The sequence below is a fragment of the Rhagoletis pomonella genome, unplaced genomic scaffold, assembly GCF_013731165.1.
Source record: "Rhagoletis pomonella isolate Grant_MI unplaced genomic scaffold, Rhpom_1.0 Rhpom_scaffold_01289, whole genome shotgun sequence".
NCBI classification, from domain to species: Eukaryota; Metazoa; Arthropoda; class Insecta; order Diptera; family Tephritidae; genus Rhagoletis; species Rhagoletis pomonella.
The window spans coordinates 13,231-35,338 of NW_023459843.1; the positions used below are offsets into that span (position 1 = coordinate 13,231).

At 36.1% G+C, this 22,108-nt stretch overlaps 1 protein-coding gene across 1 annotated transcript in view; it reads left to right on the plus strand.

Annotated features, from left to right (window-relative positions):
- The window catches only part of LOC118752180 (putative mediator of RNA polymerase II transcription subunit 12), a 28,024-nt gene extending 12,674 nt beyond the window's left edge, over positions 1-15,350 (plus strand). Inside the window, exons 3-8 of the mRNA XM_036487036.1 lie at positions 7,349-7,424; positions 7,514-7,607; positions 7,715-7,833; positions 8,836-9,944; positions 13,359-13,515; positions 13,679-15,350. Of these exons, the coding sequence (XP_036342929.1) occupies positions 7,403-7,424; positions 7,514-7,607; positions 7,715-7,833; positions 8,836-9,944; positions 13,359-13,515; positions 13,679-15,066 (2,889 nt within the window). The 5' untranslated portion in view covers positions 7,349-7,402 and the 3' untranslated portion in view covers positions 15,067-15,350. The remainder of the gene's footprint in view (positions 1-7,348; positions 7,425-7,513; positions 7,608-7,714; positions 7,834-8,835; positions 9,945-13,358; positions 13,516-13,678) is intronic.
- Positions 15,351-22,108: the final 6,758 nt, after the last annotated feature.

Consider the following 22,108-nt stretch of genomic DNA (forward strand, 5'->3'; position numbering starts at 1 on the left):
GATTTAGAAATTTATGTGGATGTCTTTACCCTGGAGAAAAAATTTATCAATTGATTAAAATAACCAACTTATAAAAGTTTAAAGTCTTTAACTCATCGGGAAATTGATAAAAATGTATGCCAAAATTTGAGTACGCACACATGAAACTTAATAAAAGCTTGAAAAATTAAAATGTTTGTTGTGTTGCATTACTTGCGTGAAATTGGCTATTAGTCCCTAAAATAAAATAAAGGGGTTCCCCATGATGTTGTTATTTTTTAGTATCGCCCTAATACATACATATATACATAATTCAGAAAGACTCGGCGCCTGCTGTTGTGTAGTGGTTAGCAGTGCGCTCTACCACTCCTCCGGAGCTGGGTTCAAACCCGGTTTAACCCAACAACAAAAAATAAAAAAAAACAAAAAGTTTTTGTTTCTAATAGCGGTTGCCCCTCGGCAGGCAATGGCGAACCTGCGAGTGTATTTATGCCATGGAAAACAGCTTCTGATAAATCACAATCGCCGTTCCTAGTCGTAAAACTGTAGGACAACATCAAAGCATACGCCATAAATCAGAGGAGAAGCTCGGCTAAATAGAATAAAGTTCAGTAGGTGGAAATTTTTTCAAAATCCTGGGTTTTAAAAACACGGAAACTAATTTGTTGATGTGGCGAACTTTTTTAAATTCTAATCGGCTTTTAAGGTCCCGAATGAATGTTAAAATTTTAATACTCGTAAACCTCGTAAACTTGCTTAATTTTGTACAGGAAACCGATTTATTTACGAGGTTTACACCGTTACGAGGCATTTACGCATTTATGTATATACCCTGATTGTATGTTTTGAATTTTTTGGCAATTTTGTGGCACTATTTTTTTTTTTTTGAATGTGGGTAATTGAGCGGCTTTTTCCAAATTTTTGTGGATAATTTAACAAAGTATGTCTGGCACAACTCATTGTGCTCATTACCATTTTGTAGTTAAATCATCAGAAAAGAAACTATGTAGCTAATCAAGCGCTGTCAACAATGAGCTTGCAACTATTAAACTACATGCAGTAGCAACGCATACCGATTTTAGAGCGCTGCTGCATAGATACATATGTACGTAGCTCATTGTACTTTGGGCTAGAAAAGCGACTTTGGGGACAGGGGGGAACACAGGTAGGCATGGGAAATAATTACTCTAGGCAAGACTCCTAGCTCTCTCCTTCTCCTTGCTCTTTATATATGTAACTTTTATATAGGGCAGCTAAAATATTAAAAACAAATTTATTATATAAACCTATGTACGTACATACATATTTTCTTCCAAATGAATATACATTTTTTTTTTTTTTTCAATTATACAAAACTTTTTCCTAACTACGGTACATATACATAATTTTCTACGCGTGCCAAGCATTGTTAGGCCCATTGTTATACAATTTCTTGTACTCATTGCGAGTTCATTGAATTAAAATTTTTGATTACACGGAAATATTTGAAGATCATTAGGAAACGTTTAAATTTCCATTAAGCGAATAAGCAAGCAAACACACCTTTGAGATATATGTATCTGATCGTTTATAATAAAACGATTTTAAATTTTAAACAGTTATGCATACAATATAAGTACATATCATGTATGTATGTATGTATGTATGTATGTATGTACAAACAAATCTAATTAGGTAACAAATCACTAAAATTTTCCAAACTCGTTAAAATACCGATATGATGGTAAATCATTTGATCACTGATTAACCAAGGGCTTTGAAATATCTACATCGAGGCATCGAGACAAACCCAAGTTGCAAAAAAAGAGTTCCTGAAATGAACGTTCAATTTCACAAATTAGGTGTCAAAGCTTCGAAAAATACTATCTATGTATATACGATGTGACTGTGGGTAGTATTTGAAGGCAAACAGCATTTGGACGGCCTTTAGTCATGAGTATCTTGAGGTTCTGATAGATACACATTAGGAAGTATCCAAGTCACAAATTGGCTTCGTGTACAGGGAAAAAATGTTACTAACAATGTTGAAGAAATGGAGGTAACTTAGTTTGTCAAGTCTTTCGATTCGTTAAAAGTTGCGTAGCCGGATGACATGCTGCGAAATTACAACACCAATTCGGATACGCGGAAATACTCAGTGAAATAAAAACATACCAGCATAATGGAACCACAGTTGATTTAAGGTCTAGCAAATCAATACAAGGATACCTGTATGGTTTTCGTCCAGAGAAGAATGGGTGGTAGACCTACCTTCATATGTCAACCATTGACACTGACGTTTAAAAGATGGAGCTAGAGTTTACAAAAATCACATCTTGCGTCGTAGAGGAGTGTCCGAAAAAATCGTCGCTAAATCTAAATAAGACGAAGCCAGCAGTCATGTACTTCACAGAGAGAAGCTGCCTGAGGTCTTTGAAATTCACATCGCGGCTCGGGGTTCTTTCTGTTTATGATTGGGCATGTGTTGGCCATTCCCAGCCCTGCGGTCCATGTCCAGTTTACTGCAGCACATTCTCTCCGCTGACGACATACTTTTCGGGCATTGTCTTTCTGATCTGTCTAAAATGAGCAACGCGCTGCACAGAGACGCTTAGGCGGTAGGCCTGAGACCACGGTTCTAAGTATGCTACCGAAGTATTGCGGTGCGGTGGCATGTTAGTCTTCTACCAAACTCTTGAAACCAGCAAGAATTTAACATATGTACCTTGGCATCAAAGTGGCCTCCAGTAGCGGCACTGACACGTTATGGCGAAACCACAATCTGAGTTTGAACTTAATTATTACGCTTTTCAAATCCAATGCGCTCTCAATACTGCCTTTTGACCTAGAACAAACTCAAATGAAAAGTTTTTCAAAAAGCTAAGCCTTTACGTAAAGGACACGGTAGTATTGAAAAGAAGACTTTGGAGTGGAGAATCCCCTGATCGACAGAAGCAGGCCTTGCGGCAGACACCGTGGAACATAGAGAAGAACAGTCAATCCATAGGCGAAGCTACTCAGGTTAAGCTGGAAGGAGCTCAAAGCGAAGGCTAGAAACAGAACGCACAGGCGTCATGTATGCGCTATGCCAGGCTTCGGATTAAAAAAAAAGAAACGAATAAAAATTATAAATTTAAAAGGAATATCCTTAATTTCTTCGTAAGTCTTGTCTATTCATCCAGGAACTTTTCATAGATAAAATATTTAAATTTTTATTTCGACATATACATATGTATGTATGTATGCGTAGATCATATTTCTCTATGGGTATAGCCATTACAAATGGGTTGTAGACCAAACAAGAACTCATAGTTCAAAATTTCATCGAAATTTAGCTAGGTGTTTGAGTACTGCATTGTAAATTTACAACCAGGTGCATATGTATATTTACCTAGTTATGTATATCGTGAAATCATTACTTGTAAAGATGCCTATGCCCACGCTCTACTCTACATCACTTTAGAGGTTTAGTATGCGCTTGCCAACAAATATATTAGCTTCAAAAACTATTGATATACCAAAATTAATGGCACACTAAGTTTGGTATGAGTAAGTCATAAAAAAGTTTAGTTGGCGTGCTAATAAAAGAAAACATACTTATTTATGATGGACATATTAAACTAAAAATTGATTTTTAAAATAGCTCTCAAATGAAGCGTATCACTTCATTATAGCGAGAACAAAAATACAAAATTTTCCTCAACTATTTCACTCCAAATAAGGCAGAACGTTAAATATTTTAAAAATATGCAATCAAAAAGCCGAAGTTTCTATCAATTAAAAATTTTGTATATATCTATGAATGCTCATATAAATCACGTATGCATACCAATTTTTGATAGTCAAGTTTGTGCCTTAAGTCTTTCATTTAATGAGCAGAGCCAATTGCTTTATACTACATATGTACATAACCTGGAAACATAAAATGATTAATTTATTCATTAGCTAATAATATAATTTCAAGTAATTAAAAACGCCGCCGGCCAAATTTTCATATGCAAAGCAGAATTGATAACGACAATTTTTTTTTTTTTTTTTAATTTTATGATGAAAATAATTGCTCACATAATGAGAGTATTGACCTTAGCGAGGTGTGAAGAAAAATCAATTGAATAAATTGTGTGAAGGAAGTATCTATCTACGATAAAGTCAAGGTGCACCAATTAATGAAATGTTAATTTTATTATGAAAATTGTTATAAGAAATATGTACTGCTAGTGCTTTAGGCCTCGTTCCAAAAAATTGCAAAGGCGCGTGGAAGAATGATGACACGGCTTTTATTCTCAGTAGAACAAGTAATTAGTTGCAAGTACTTAAATGATATTTTTTTTTTATATTGCTGTGCACGACTGACAATTGTTTAATTGTTTTATATTCTGAAGTGGCTACTCAGTTGATTCAATTGTTTGTTCACTAAAAATTGAGAATAATTTATGGTTTTGTGGAATGCTTGTTAATTTATGTCTATTAATTTTAATTGTTGAAATATGTATATGAACTCCTCAACATTTCTGCTACTTGCACTTTGTATGGTAATGTGTATCTTCTTTTGTTTCCGCTTATTCAAAGGCGTTGAAGTGGGCGTTGTGTGTTGTCAGTTGTTTTTCGAATTTCGCAAACAAATTTTTACGCAAATAAGGATTTTTTTCAATAACTGATAGCGAATAAGCTTCAAAATATTCAGAAATAAAAAGTAAACAGAAAATAAAATAAAATGTATTAAGTTGTGGGATAAAGGTATATTCTGAGAAATCTATACATATAATAAACTTGTAACAGACCGATTAGGGCAAACGGAAGCCTAATCAACAATTTTTAGAATTCTTGTCTGTCTGTCTGTATGTTTGTACGCGCATCACTCGAAAACTGTTGCATGGAATTGAATGCAGTTTTCACCGGTGTATTGCTAGAGGTCTAACTTATAATATGGAAAAAAATAGAGTGTTGCCACCTGGTTAAAAATTGCAGTTTAAGTAAATTGATAGGAAAAAGTAAATATTGCAATATGGCTGTCAAAAGAAAGAGGTTTAAGAAGGCTTACAGCTGAAAATACTTCTTGAGGGTTGCCAACTGTTTTTAAATTTTAATTTAATTTAATTGATGCGAAAAATTGAATATTGCAATATGAAAACCTGAAAAGGTTTAGGAATTTACTGCCAAAGATATTTTTCAAAAGGGCTGCCATCTGTTTGAAAAATTTTAGGGAATTAAATTGACAAAATAAATGAAATATATACTTATAATAAAAATGTAACAGGCCGATGTCTTTACATTATAGATATTAAAGAAAAATTAATATGTTGGGTCTTTAGTAGAGCTACATAAACCAAATCAACAATTTTTAGAATTGTTGTCTGTCTGTCTCGAAAAAACATCTGTGTACTTTTTTTACTTTGCTCTTTTGTAAATGAAAGCGATCTCTCGGTTAATCATTTTTGGTGATGACGTCAAAATAAGTATTTTCAGTGTTTGAAAACTAAGTAAAATAAAATTTGATTTATCCGTTTTTTTCTTAATTTCAAAATCGAAACTCGAAAAACGTTTTTGGAATACTATTGTAAGTATGTAGGTTTGTTTGCGTGAAATCTTGTAATCAATGCCTTGAAATGTCAAGCCTAGCTCACAACTCAAAGACAACGAAAGATGAATTAATGCGCTAGGTGGCGCAGGAGTCGAGATGCATATATGGAAAACCCGTATTTATAGTTCGTGTATATTGCCTAATGACTAAATAAACAAAAAAATTTGCAGGTGTCGAGATATTTGGAAAACCTCTATTTATAGTCCGATTTGGCTCATATTTAAAAAGTTTATTTTGAAAATATTTGTTTTACTTTACTAGCAAATACCCGGCGTGCTTTGCTGCGCCATAAAAAGTGAAAATCCATTTTTTTGTTATTTGTTATTTGTGATTTTGTGTAATACTACAGTATTATATAATATTTCTAGATTTTTTGCTAGTTGAAGATATTTCTAAATCAAAGATTTCCCAAATACTTTCATTTGATACCCATCTTATAATATTTAGTTAATGTTATCAATTAAACTGAATTAAATTTTTCAAATAGGTGGCAACCTGCTTCAAAAAAAAATTTAATTATTTTCAGCAATTAAATTGAATAAAATTTTTCAAACAGGTGGCAGCCCTCCTCATAAATATTTTCAGCTGTAAGCCTTTTATTAATATTTTAAGCAATCCATTTTTCTATACCACTTTAGTTTGATACCCATATTGCAATATTTAATTTATCTTGTCAATGAAATTGAATTAAAACTTGCTAACAGTTGGCAACCTTCCACAAAAATATTTTCGGATGTAAGCCTTCTTAAACTGCTTTCTTTTGGTATCCATTGTCAATTTATTTAAAGTGAAAATTTCAAGCAGGTGGCAACTCTCTATTTTGTTTTTTCTATATTTTAAGTTACACTTCTGTTAGTACCCTTTTTGTATATTCATTTCTTTAATAACTTCTGTGGTATTACCGCTTCACTATTTTCACTAGCTCCCTGAATCTACAGGCCCCCCTTCCCTATAGTACAAAAAACTATGTTTATTACTATTGCAAGACACGATTATGTGTATTTGTAACTAAAAAAGTTTGCTAATGCACGCATAATTATAATCACTTAACTTCAAATTTGTATGCTAATAAACCAAAGTTGTTTTTAAAAAAACTGTAAACTCACCCTTCTTTGCCACATTTTTTGATTATGTTAAGCAATTGTAAAAGAGTTGTCACGCTAATTTAATTTCTTTTCCAGCATATTTAAAACTCAAAAAAAAATATATATTAGCTGAGCTGAAAAGATTTAGAGGTGTGACGGGAAAGGACCATACAAAAGAAATATTGATAAGATTATAGGTTTTACGTGCCACGGTGATGATGATGCAAAGTCATAGGCGTTGGTGTGAAAATAACTAGTCCCACACAAAGGTAGTTTACATAGATCCATACATACATATGTATCTTACATCATACACATACCCACATACAGCAATATACATATGTACATATGTATGTAGATGATTCACTGTACGCTTTTGACTCTGCGCATATTTTACTTCGGGTTGAATCATTCCAAATTTACATATTTATTTGGAAAAAGTTATCTTGAACTTGCTATTTTGTTTTGTTTTGTTTACTTTTCTAAATGTAAGTATTTCTTTTTTGGGTCATTGCATTTGTGGTATGATTAGATAATAAAAAATCATGCTGGGTTGTCGTTGCGGATGCGCATTTGTAACCTTTTTATCATTCGTCGTTTTTGTTTTTTTTTTTTAATTTTGTATTTATAATACTGAGTGTAACTAATCAATGAAACGGATTTTGTAGCAAATAAGCTTACACATGTTTTTATACATTATCTAATTTGAAACTCTTTATTGCAGCGATTAATCAGCGTGTGGCCAATTAGAGTGGAGTAGCGCAGTGATAGAGCAGAAATGAGGAAACCCAAAATGTTTGGTAAATAAATAAATATATATGTATAATATATAAAAAGGGTTTGTGCCTAAACTTGTTTTATACTTATAAAAAAAATAAATAAATTGTAGCTTTACCGTTTTGGCTGCTGTCAATGGCGTTGGTATGCGCCTGCAATGCGCAGGGTGCCTTCGAAGATGCTGAAACATCGAATGATTATATGAGGTGAGAGCTGCACTAAAACAAAATTCGGATTAATTTTTTATATAAGCAACCACTTTTTTCAATTAACTAATATATATATATAAATATTTTATTGATTTTCTTTTCAGCGGCAATACACAACAACAATTCGATCTGCGTCACACAATACCAGGCGAGCCTGAAGTCGATTATCCCATCTACAGCGAGGTGCCAAGTACGAGTTTTGAGTGCACAGGAAAGCATGAAGGTTAGTATAAAAAGTGAGTTAAGTCTTTGCAAAAAAAAAGTACAATAAAATTAGTTAGTTGAAACGTCCGTTAAAGATAAAGTAGAGATAAAGTAGTCGATTGCTTTCTTATGAAGGAGCTCTAGATAAAAACCATTTCCCTTCGTTTAGGTTTTTTGTTAAAAAAAAAACCAAGACGCACACTTTCATTTCAACACTGTAAGCATCTAAAGATTATATTAGTGATTACTCAAATTAATTTTTCGGTATTTTAGTCATCACGAAATAAAAGAAGCAGACGAACCCTTTATGGGTTTTGGCCATATACTGAGAAGTACTGGAATAGTTTAACTTCAAAGAGAAATTCGCCATTGCTCATTTCCACTTAGGCTCTGAAGGGTATTTCTGTTAGAAGAATATCAAAAAAAAAAAACCGTTTAAACAGCCATTGCATACCTTACCTCTTTGTTAGATCTATAGTAAATCTGTGGTTACTTCAAAGCTAAACTCTAGCTGGTCGTTTTTTATGGCACGACCATAGTGTTTAATAGTCCATTTCCACCAGCGACTTAAGTGCAGTTAAGTGCTCAGGTAAACTCAAAGAACGTTCACATTGGGTGATCAATAAAGTTTATTTCTTACTTTTTGCTTCCGATTGCTTGTACTTAATAAGAAGAATTACCTTCCAGTTATTATCTCTTTTTCCCAATAGGCATAAACTGCAGTTAAGGCTTGGTGGAAATAAACTATTAATCTCCACTTTCATTCAGTAGTATAAACACTCTTCTTCGAAAATTGATGCCTTTGATTTAATAGCTTCCGCAGAAAATTAATCCCTCAATTTCAATCATGCTTGCATCGACAATAATCGCACTCTTCTTCACTACTATCGAGTCGATCGGCAGATCCATCAGCGCTGTCGTAATTGATGACGACATGGTGTGGTGGTGATGGATAGGACTTCACCTTATGGGGTGGCCCTCCTAACAAATACAATTTTTATATTTTCATTCTCTCCCTCAGGATACTACGCAGACATGGAGACCCGCTGTCAAGTGTTCCGCATTTGTACTCACACCGCACGCAGTATACATGGCTTCGGCTTCTTATGTCCCAACGGCACACTGTTCAGTCAGAAAAATTTCGTTTGCGACTGGTATCGAAACGTCAATTGCGATGAATCCGAACAATACTTTAGCAAAAATAGTGCGAACCGAATCGGCAGCAGTTCTGATATGTTGGAGAGGGTACGTCAAATGATGGAATATCCCATGAAAACGATATCACAAGCACTTCAACAACGGCCAGTCGTGCTACAAACATCGCATCATACGCTCAAGAAACAACTAGAGTTGGCGGAGAGTGGACTGGATGTTAGCGAGAGTGATGCAGTGCAGGAATCTAGACGCGATAGCAGTCAAGGCGCATATTTAGCGCGCAAGCAGCCAGTTACACGCGCGCCTGTCGAGTCTGTCGAGTCTGTCTCACAGAACTACAACGAAAAACAGCAAACACAGTTGGGGGATGTTGTAACTCAACAACGTAAAAGATTGCAGCAGCAACGGCAACAGCAACGCAACGAAACAAAGAGTCAAAACAGCAATAGTGCTGAGCTGGTACGCAGCAAGACGCAAGCGAAGCAGATAACGCAGGTGACTCAAGTGAAGAGCGCCTCAAAGCCGGAAGGCGATGATGTGTACGTGAATAGTTTGGGTGAATTGTCCTCTGATCCGGGTGTGAGTTTCATGCATGACACAGCACATATCATAGCGGAGGCACCGAGTGACGCCAAGAGTTATCAAAAGCAGCAGAATTTTGCCGAAAAAGTAAATGTTGCTTTAAATGATCTCACCGAATTGCCCGCAGATGAAGTTATTGCACCGGACTATGTTAAGAGCTTGCGGCAACCCAACGAAGATCTCGTTTTGGCAGCCAACATAAATAACTTGCTTGAGGAAGTCGCTGATGATTTGGATCCTAGCATTTCTGGTTATCAAGTGCCAGCGCCGTCGAAGAACAAAAGCTCGTTCAGGTTTCTAAGTCGCGGTTTCTCGTCGCAAAGTGACCGTGCTAAACGACCACCATATGAGTATGCGAAGCCGAAACAGACGGCAAGTACGATACGATTTACGGTAAGTGTATTGTTAAAATTAAATTTTGCATGAAAAAGACGGAAATATGCAGGGAATTAGAAATAGCTGCTCGTAAAATACAAAGCCCGATCATGTATCTCGTAACGGACTCTCATTATTTATAACGTGAAATGATATAAAATTGTCGCATAGTTTTAGGCAGTGAATATAAAATAGGTGAATTGAAAATTATAACCTTTATAACCCTTTGTATGTTACATACGTATTTATAAGAGATACAGTGCTATCTTATTAATCCAGACAGTCAGAGTCTTGATTACTAGAGTTTCTGGATTATAGAACTAACACCAAGTGCCTAAAAGCATACTATGTACTTCTGCGTGTGCAAATATGTCCTTCATTAAATTTATGAAGTTTTTGGAAATGCACTTTTCATTTGCCATATAATAAAACACTCTTAAGTTATAATTTGATGGCATTTCGAAGTGCGTTGAGCCTGTTCCAACGTATCCTCAGCTTCATATAGATACCATTATCCACAGTTTCTACTCACATTTTTTACTTAAATAAATAACCGATTCTCGGCCTAGTCTGATACATCCTCCGTACAATGCTTCGGGAGTTATTTTCGGCCTCTATGTTGCTTACAATCATGCAAGGTCGGTAACAGAAAGTTACCATTGGCCCCAGCGCCTACCCACTACTTTTTAGTCCAATAAATGTTTCTTATTACAGTATGAAAATTTATCAATGAATTAACAATCTAGTATTTTACCATGTTTGTTAATATTTAGTATTTTGTGCACTCGTTTTACCATTTAATACTAATATTTTGCTAAAATTATGCTCCAATTCTTATTTTACGTGCAACTATAAAAGCGTCAACTACTGTCGAAATTCGAACGCTTCTCTAGTTTTTTTTTTAAAGGACCCCGAAGAATTTTTATCAAATATAGCACTTCGAATATCAAAATGACTTTAACTACTACAGAAGTAAAGCTTATTTTAATTCAATTCTAGTTCGTGTCATATTGCAGACATTTTTATAAAAATAAATATTAACTTTATTCTTAGGCTTCGTGTCTTTATATTCGTTTTAGTCTTTATTGCATCATGAGCCATACCCACATTATATCATTCCTTCACTGTTTCTACATTCTATTTTTTCTTTCTTGCTCTCGTCTATTTTCCATAATCGCTTCTTACTCTTCACCAACTTCATTACTCTACACTTGAAACACCAACATTGTATTCATCGCTAACGCTATCACCGGCCTCATTTTCCTAAACAACACATGCGCGCGTGCGACTCGGAATTCCGATTAAGTAATTTTGAAGCCGAATGAGCTGCCAATCGATGATACCTACAAAGATACGAAGGAGTTCATAGCTCAAAAACCAAATGCAAAAAATTCAAGCGGTACCGTTTATGAGAGTTCTGATGAGACTATACAATTCACCTTTATGACAACCACTCCTACACCCATCGAGCCGGCCGAAATACGAGTAGAAAACGAAGCAGCTGCCAAACTTGATGCTGATATGGCGGCTGAAATAATTGAACCAGGTCAAGGTTTTAGTAGTGCAAATGATTATGGGACAACTGAAAATCCTACAGCTACCACAACGGCATCTTCGAATGTGAATCCAGAGAGATATTATTTAAATTCTGTTGGCACTGTTCCGCTCAATTTGGATTACGGCTTCCTTAGTCCACCAGAGCCAGAGACTGCGAGCGATGTGGAGACTTCAACTGCTGATGAACCCACTCTATTTGAGTTCAAAGATTTTGATAAAGTCACCAGTCCAACGACAGAAGATTCAGAGCTTATGCTGCACCTTACACAACCGACAAAGGTAACTGACACAACCACAGAGAACTCAATAGTCGGACAAAATGAAGAAAACACTACTGCGGTTGACGTAGAGTCTATTCTTGTGCAGAAAATACTTCTTCCACCTCCGAAACCGGCAACAGAACATAGCAGCACTACTGCAATACCCTCGGAAGAGTATGCGGATATAAAAACTTATCCACCGATATTGGATGAAGAAAAGTTGGATGTGGAAAATCAGGCGGCAAAGCTGTTGTTAGCTGGTGTGAAGTTAACCAAACACGATAGCAGCAATGTAGAAGAGACTGCTCAAAGAGCGAATGGCTCATATAGCGCTGTACTGGACCCAACCTTTGGCGATGGAGGAGCGCTTTTCATATACGTCGATGATGAAACGGTCAGTGCGTATGCTAACGCAACGGACGCCGATGCACAGCAAGCGCTAAGCAGCACAACGACTACAACGACTACAACGACGACAACCACAACCACAACCACAACCACCGCACAGCCTTTGACCAGCACCACCGTGTTGGCGAGCATGAGCGAGGGCGGTAGTTTTCAGGAGCGCATACGCAATTATCGTCGTTTTGCTAACAAGCAGCGCACAACCGCCAAACCAATAGTTTATGAGAAGCGCGCAAAGCTAACAACAACAGAAACAACAAAATCGCCCAGCACTAGCGCCACAACAACGCGTAGTTATTTGAAGCGCGTGGCAGCCAGCCGATTGCGCTTGTCGCGACTCGGCGCGGCAAATAATCGCACTGCTGCCACAACAACAACAACAACAACAACAGTTGCGCCTGTTGGTGATGATGACAATAGCAATGACGACAATGATATTGAAACATCGGAAACGAGCATAAATATCTCAGTGCGTAACACCGACAAAGAATTGGGAGGCGGCGGTAAGCGTTATGACGCGCGCGGCAATTCTTACGACAGGGATAGCGCACGCAAGCGCGGCACTACTACCACCAGCACGACTGGCGGTCCGACTGTGGCGGACGACAGCAGCAATGGTGCGCCAACTAGGGGGAGTGCACGTAATAGTGTAAGACGCTTTAAAGTAAACCGCAAAGCTAGCACTGAGCCAACTACCATCGCCGATAACCAGCGCGCAGTGAGCAAACCAACGCGCAGCATCGCGAAACGCATACGAAATCGTTTTGCCAATTTCAAAACGCAGACTAGTGCTACTAATGCGGTAACAACAAAGAGCGAAACGAGTACAAGTACGACAACATCCACTGCAGCGCCGACAACGCTGCCTGAGCAATCAGCACCAATCGGCGGCGACGCTAACTCACCAAATCCAATGCCAAATCTTGATCATTTGCTAAAATCTATAACTTCCTCTGTTTCCTACTCCACTTCATCAACTAAAAATCAACCACACGACGATTCACTAAACGCGCCGCCTACGTCGGTCACTTACTCCATGTCCTCATCCTCTACTTCATCTTCATCTTCTGCGCCTAATGCCGCATCCTCTTTCTCCGACTCTCCCTCACTGTCTTCCTCCTCTTCCACTGTCACCACTCAAGATGACTCTACAACTTTTCTCGACTTTGACAAGCTAACACGCGCCATTGTTGATGATTCCGTTTTACAGAATTTCCGCAGTCAACAACAATCTAGTGCACTTTCCACCGCAGTCGCCTACCAGACCGCACCGAGCGCCGCTATGTCGCGCTCACTTTCGGTGGACAGTGATGCGCGTGCCATTGGTAACTCGGTAACGCAGAGTTATAATAAGCTACCGCCGCAAGGTGAGTTTGCGCGCTCATAAGCAAAATGTTTATATGTTGAAAACACACACACTCTACAGCTTGAGCATTTAGCGCATTAGCACATACGAACACATACACACACCAACATTGCGCTGAAAGAAAACTTTCGTCTTTCAACTATGTACACTCTACCTCTTTGCAGCTCCCGCCCAGCTAACGCCACCGCAGCGTACACAACAATTGTCACAGATAAAAAACGCGCATGTGCCCACTTCGCCAACGCCGCGCATTGTAATCGCGCGCGCGGAAGGTCAACGCATCGCACCGAATTCAGTGTCTTCTATTATTTCGTCGCTGGTGATGCAGCCGACAATCAAGCCAACAACGAATACGGCTTATGTGGCGCTTGATGATTTCCTCACGAAGAAATTCGGACAAACCACTACGAGTTATACGAAAACGAATACAGCAACAAAACTAACAACAAGCGAGCGCAATCGGCACCAAATAGTGCAGCCACCGCAGCAACAATACAACCAAAAATTGCAATCCAACTTCCAAGCTGTCGCAGCGACGGCAACAACGAATCCTGCACAATCACAGAAACAACAACAACAAAAGTTACCAGCACAAAAACAGCAATTTAGTCAGCACTTTAGTCAGCAATTTCAGCAAACTCAGCAGCAACAAAAACAACTGCAACAGTTAGCGCAGCAGCAACAACTAGAACAATTACAACAATTGCAGCAACAGCAGCAGAAAATACAGCAGCAACAGCTGATTCAACAACAACAAAAACAGCAGCAGCAGTATGCGCAGCAGCAGTTGAAGGAACAGCAATATTTCCAACAGTTCTCGATAAATGCGCGACCACAAGTGCAACAGCAGCAACAACAACAAGCGCCTAAGTCGATACAGCAACAATTTGGGGGAAATTCAATTTATACAGCGCCACAGCAGCAACAGCAGCTGGCGTTGCAGCAGCAAAAATCGACATCGTGGCATCATCAACAACAACAGCAGCAAGTGTCGCAGCACAAGCAAAGTCAGCAATATGCACAAGAAGAACAAACACAATCACAACAACAATATCAGCCCCAAAAGTCGACATCCACGCAATTCTATTATCCTCAACAACAGCAGCAACAACAAACATCACCTTTTACAAGCAACTTCTTCAGCATCTTCAATCAGCGGCAACAACCACAACTGCCACAATTCCCTCCACTTGGCAATACAGCTGCTAGCGCCACTTTTGAGAGTCCAACTCCATCACAACAACAATTTCCCAGCGCCATTCTCAGCAATAGTATTGTGCCACCCGAACACGATAAACATGTGAATATTCAATTGCCCGCGCTCACTGTCGGTCTCATACCGGCGCCGACCGCGCTAACGCTAACCGCTCAACGACGCATGGATGTGGGCGCGGCTGCGGATGTTGATAGCTCTAGCGCGTCTAAAGAAGCGCTCGGCGACGACGGTGGTGCCTACACCGGCGTCAGTTCTTACGATGTGCCACTGAGCAGCATTGGCCGTCTGCCAAACGATATAACACATCTGCTGAGGCGATTGCGCAAAGTCAAATGATGTTTTGGTTGGAAGGGAAGTGGCTATTAGACGCCGACTAGCGGAAGATGCTCAGGGTAGCTTCAATATTTGCCACAAAATATGCATGTAATTATATTTGTGACGTTCTTTAATTTATAATTTTTGTATTTTTATTATCCTTTTAATTTTGTATGATTTCCATTACTTAGTTCAATACAGCATACAAATTGAAAGACAAAACTGCCATTAATATTAAGATACCTCATTATAACATTTGAACATAAGTGTACCTTTTAAGTGCGAAAAATCGAATGTAGATTTAATATTTATTTTTATTGAAATAAACATAAACATAAAAAATATTTCAACTTATATTTTATTTGAAATTATTAAGCGACCAATAAAATTAGGCCTTTCTGTTTGGCCTTACAGCTATTTGTTGGTTTGAACCGATATCAGGAAATTATCCTCTAACTGCCCTTTGCAAAGCTCTGCCTCGTATTCACACCAAGAAGAGACAGAATTTATCTAACTTTTTCCTGAAAGGTCTAGACAGCTACAGTCAACCTACATAATAACGGATAATAAAAGCGAAGAGAGTAAGCTTCAAGAGCTTTTGCGAGAACATAGCGGCAAGCCTGCAAAAGGCCCTAGATGTGCTCTACTCTCAGCATATTTACCGGAATCATCCAACCGGGCTGTGGAGGCAATCGGTCGAATACTTAGACCAATTCATCTGATTGAAGCTTTTCAAGACGTATATATCGACGGCTGAGTGGAAGATCGATCTATCGCAGGAAAGATTTCAATTATGCCCAATTTCAGAAATCTTGTCAAGAACGCTCTATCTCAACATACATACATATTTTCAATATATTTTCAGTTGAGACAGGGGTTTTTGAGCCAAATTCTCAGATAGGGTATTTTTAAAAATTTCTGATTTGGGGCGTTTTTTAGTCAAATTCTGAAATAGGGCATTCTATAACCAAATTCTGAAATAAGGCGTTCTAGAACTGGCTGCCGAGATAGGTCGATCTTCTACTCAGCTGCGATATCTTCTCGCCAGTCAGCAACAAGTGGGCGGTGGGATCATTTGATCGATGGAAGTCTCCAGTAATGTATGGAATTTATCCGGCATTATTGCAACAGTGAGAATATCTTAGTCACCCCACACCTAGTAGAGATAATGAAAGATAGCATTTTTACCCAATATATGTAGGTAAAATTGATGCTTAGCTTAACCTCTTTTGTACTAAGATAGGAAGAAGTGGAAGGCGGAAATGGCTGCCACCTACAATGGCACACTTAGGCTATAGATAGAAGGCCCATTGTGTTACCACAATGTGAACCCAGATGACGCAGCCTACTTCTATACAAAGCAAGGCATTTACACAGGCGATCAATGACTGTTTCGCCTCCTTCGTAGTCCTTACAGCTTTTGAAATATCTTCGGAAAGACACGTCGGAATTAAGCAAAATTTATATAATATACAAGAGTATCTCTGGGCTTCAGGTTGCCATTGGTATGCCACTCATAAACGAAGAACAAAGAGGGCTATCATCTGCTGCCCTGCCAAATCGAGTGGCTAAAAATCTAAAATAGCGTTCAGAGTTTCGTTTGGCATGGTTCTGAACGCTCCGCTTATACAGATCATACTGATTGACCTCATCATTTAATGCAGCCCAACATATAGGAAGATTGGTCTAACGACTCCCATAAGTATCCATCGATAATACGGGTACTGGGACCCCCATATATAGCCTATGGCCCTTTTACAAATATACATATATAGAGAGCAACAGAAGCCTTTTCATAACGCTGAACTATATTCTCCTTCTAGATCAGCTTCTTAACTAAAAAAGCGCCCAGAAATTTGGTTTTTACTTGAACTGACGCTTAGGCCACAGCGGGTGGACCACCTGAATATATCCCGATGCGTTTGTTGAATCAGCTCACATAGCGTTTGTGTTAACTTTCACCTGAAGGCGATTACAATGTCATAGGCGTATGCAAAGACTCCGCAATCCGTTTCGCACAAAAGTGTGTTGACGGTTAGATTTCACAGATGTGGAGAAAGAACGCCCCTCATCACAAGCTTCGACATTTCGCATGCTCACAGCTTCGCCTTCACTACCCTGCAGCAAAGTAGCTGACCAATAAACTCCACCAATGAGTACGCCACCCCTAGAGCCCTAGTAGCGTCAGTATTCATTTCTGGCATTCCCCGCAAAAAGATCCACGGAAACCGCTCTGTATCAACTAACTATAGAAATCCAAAGTGCGACATTAGCGTAGAACGGCCGAACGATGCCTAATGAATTTCATCAGAGAGGGTTTTGGAGGAGGAAAAGTGTCATAAACTCGAAATGTACGAATATTAAGCGACAGCCAGGCCGCACTCAGGGCTCTTGTTTTTCAATGAAATCAGGTCTTCAATGGTTGTCGAGTGCTTCGACAGACTAAATGCCTTAGCGGCAATAAATAGGGTCTTCCTTCTAAGTTCCGGGCTATAAGGGCACACACTATCAGAGAAGAGCTTAGAGAAGAGGGAACTAGTAGAGAACAGCTCTGCAAGTAGGCTGCGACAGGCAAAGAAGCTATTGGGATGATACAATAACAATATATATGATATGAGAAACTTGTTGACCTACAAAGTACAAACTAAGAATTCTAACAGGTATCTTAACAGATCATTGCTAACTAAACAGCCACCTACTTAAACTCGGGATTTCGGGTCTAACGCTGTATGCCGGTTCTGTGATATTGCGGTTAGGAATGCAAGGCCGTGACGAGAAGACGAGAGAAGCACCTCGGCTCCCTAAACCCGCAGCGTAATTACATATACTCGATGTCACCAAACAACATCTGGGACTTCATAAGAAAGTTATGACTGAGCGAAGTGTTGTAAGGATGGCAGCGCAATCGTTGTATTTTTTTGTATTTGATTACGTCATAGTCTGTCTCGAAAATATCGTTGCCAGCTTTGAATGCTGATTCGAAATTAGCTAGTGCAAAGGAAACAATAGACATTTATGTATGCCATTCTGTTTGCACTGCCCCGGCAGTCGCAATGGCCGAGTGAGCAAAGCACTAGACAACCAATTGAGAGATCCGAGTTCGAGGCCGAGTCGTCGGGCAACGGAGCTTTTTTTCTTTTCTTATTTAACTTTTTTTTCTTTTCTTATTTAATTTTTTTTCTTTTCTTATTTAATTTTTTCTTTTCTTTTTTTATTTTATTTTTTTCTTATCTTATTTCATATTTTTTTATTTAATTTTTTTTATTTTTTTTTTAGTTTATGTTTTATTCTTTTAAAGAGAAAAAATTTTTTTTTATTAATTTTTATGGTATTAAAGTAATTAAGTTTATTTCCTAATAAATTGTTAAACTATTATTTCCTCGCTAGGAAGCTACGATTCTGTGATAGCCCTGAATATTTGTTACAATAACGAAAGACTTAAGCAACGAACTTGCTGAGTATGAAAATCGGTGATGAAAGGGAATAATTAAAGACCGTAGGACCTGGCTTCGATAGGTGATACTATTTTGGCATGCATTTGGCGAGATACATGTTTCAGGTTACCGTTGTTGTAGTGGTCCTTGAGGAAGAAGCCTGTCAAATCATGGCATTTGTGGCGTCTTTGGATGCTGACGGACGCAACATATGTTTGCAGGTATCTCTTCAGACTACGATGGTTTACAAGGCAGAACAATGTGGGAGGTAGCTCCAACCAATGTATAGGCTGCACTTGAATGGTGCTGCATTCCGATGTGTATATTCAACTTCGAGGGGAGTAATCATCCAAGGAAAGATTTTGTTTATTTTTCTGGCACGAAAGTCTTACACAAAAATAGCTCCTTGCCAACTTTCACTGCTCCAACAGCCGCAATGGACCAGTGACATTCGAGAGATCTCAAGTTCGAGCCATCGGGCAGCGGAAGTTTTTTTTTTTGAATTTAATTTAATTTTTAAAAAATAACTTTTTAATTTTTTTTTAATTTAATTTTTAGGATTTTTTGTTTTAAAACACAAATATTTTTTTTTAATTTCATTAAAATTTTAGATACATTCTTTGTTCTTTTTACTTTTACGTTACTTTTTTTAAATATCATTTAATATTTAGGAACTTTTTATTTTATTTTTTTTTTTGTTTATTAATTTTATTTTAAAATTATGTTATTTCAAAAGGAAAAATATTTGTTTTTTATGATATAATTAATAAATTATATATATTTAATTTTTTATATTATTATTAATTTTTCAATTTAACTTTTTGTTTTTTAGTTTAAGTTTTTGGACTTCATTCTTAGGAACTCATTTTATTAATTTTTAATTTAATTTAATTTTCTCTTCATTTTTAGATTATGTTATTTAAAAAGAAATATATTTTTTTATTTCCTTTAATATTTAAGAGCTTATTTTATTATATTTTATTTCCTTTTTCTAATTTTAAATTTACTTTTAATTTGCAGATTTTATTAGATCACATCGACTATTTTTAAAAGTAAAACTTTTTTTAATTGCATTTCATTTTTAGGAACTTTTATTTTAATTTTAACTTTATATGGACTATAACAAAAAGAAAAATATTTTGATATTTTATTTAATTTTTAGGAATTTGTTTTACTTTTTTATTTTTTTATTTTTTTTTTAATTTGGGTTTTAAGATTTAGTGTTTTAAGAAACAGTTCATTTTTATTTAATTTAATATTTAATAATATTAATTTTAAGATTGTTATTTCAAAAATAAATTTGTTTATTTAATTTAATAAAGTGCCTATTAATTAAATGAAATTAAAAAATTCAGAATTGTCTTAGGAAAGGCTTTTGTGAGTTGAAAGATAGTGCCAGAATTGCCGTCAATCTGTTAATTTATTGTTGTTAAATGGCGCGTTCCGAACTACCATATTTGAAGGGAAAAGCAGCGTTGTTAGGAAGAAATATCTGTTGTATGAAATTCGAGATATTTCAAATCTACCAAATCAAAGAGATTAAATCGAAATATACATCAAATAGTTTTTTTTCGATTTCAAAGCCTGTACCGAGAAGATAATTTTTTGGAAGAGGTGAGACTATTTTAAAAAATCTGCAAAACTTCCACCACAAAATTAAACATCGTTTTTGCATTATTATTATTATTTTTTTTTTTTCAATTAAAAGAAACAATACGCATATAGTTTATTTCACAATTATATTGTTTTGTCATTTTTATATGTATGTAAGATTACGTTTTTCTTTTTCTCTTTTTACCACCTGTAACTTAGCACATTTTCGGACACCTCCGAATATTTAACTTAAATCTTTTAGTGTACATATGTATATGTATTTTAATGTATGCATGTATGTATGTACTTATATGAATGTGATAGATCTTCAATTGCGTTCTTGTTTTTGTTTGTGTGTGTGTGTGTGTGTGTGTGTGTGTGTGTGTGTGAGTATGTATATAAGAAAGTGTCTATGCTCTAAATATAATATCATTTAGTAATAATTAAAATTACAATTGTTCACTTAATCGAAATGCTGTTGCATCAATTCAAATTAAATCACTGCATTCATATAACACAGCATTTTAATTGGTATGTTGTTGTTGTTTTTATTTTGTTTTGTATGTAGTATAGAATATAACTAATATGTAATTATATAAATACAATTCGCAGCATCATAAATCGAAAATTACAAATTACAGTACATACATTAATTACAGTAAATTAATTAAATACTTAATTACATAAATACTAGTTTGTGGTATACTTGCCTATTTATGTATGTTTCTATTTTTTTAGTTTTAAGCTTTATTTAGTTTTATTTTCTCTGTTTTCATGCTGATTCTGCCCTTCACTATGCAAGTTTAGATATTCTGTTTGCTTTGTGTAAGTCGATGTGTGTGTACAGTAGCTTAAAATTAAGTTTAAGTTATTGAAATTTTAATACATATACATACATATGTATGCATGTATATAATATTTTAAGGGTTTGGTTAATGTATGTGTTTTATATCTATTGCTACAGCAATATTTTTGCCATTGTTTTTTTGGGGGGGTTTTCTTTAACATTTTTTTTTTATCAATGCGCTAATTATACAAGTCAATTATATATTTACTTTTGTTTCTGTCACATGTGTATGTATTTATGTATAATACTATGTATATGTATTTTTACCGCTTGCATATATACTTACACACATACTCGTAGCAGTTTAACGACCTAAGGGGGATTTGTATACCAAATAAAACTTAAACAAAAAAATTTTTACATAATATTAAGTATTTACTAATTGTAATAAAATAGTAGCAATGATTCTTAAAACTGATGTTCTTAAAACTTTGCTCCCGAAATCCACATAATTTTAGTTGCCTTATTGAGCTTAAATTTACTTATAACACTTTCTATAGAAATTTATTTTTATTCAATATTCGTGTATGTATTTGTGTATCATTTTTAATTTCCCTTTTTTTGCTTTTACAATTTTATTTTTTATCTACGCAAGTCATTTTGAGAATTTTTTTATGCTACTGTTGTTATAATTGGGTGACGATATTTCTGTTTGAAAGAATAAATTAAATAAGTAGCAACGTTGCCTGCACCTCAATGTAAATTGTTTGCTTGTCTTCTCAATGATAAATTTCTTGTTTTGTAATTTTTTTTTTTTTTACTAACAAACTATAAGTAAATCTTTTGGTTGAGATGTGTAGCCTAAACTTTTTAAACATGATAAATAGAACCTAAACATACATATATTCGCTTAAGCTTATGCTGGGTATACACCGGGTATTACGTACATAAAAGATTAATCGCCTTATTCATAAAAAATAAAGCAGGTTTAAAGAGCTTAAATAAAATGACGTTTTCATACATACATATAAACCTTGTTTAAAGCTACTTTATTTCTTATGAATGAGGCCATAATATTTTATAGACAAAGTTCGGCATTAAAAACAAAAAAAAAACGTTGAAATTACGTTAAAGAAATCGTTTCCACGTAGCTTTTTTATACGTATTTCACAAATTTTTTGTAATTTCAATGCTTAGTGGTAATTAGATATAGAAAACAATAAGTAGTAGTATAAATAATAAATGTATA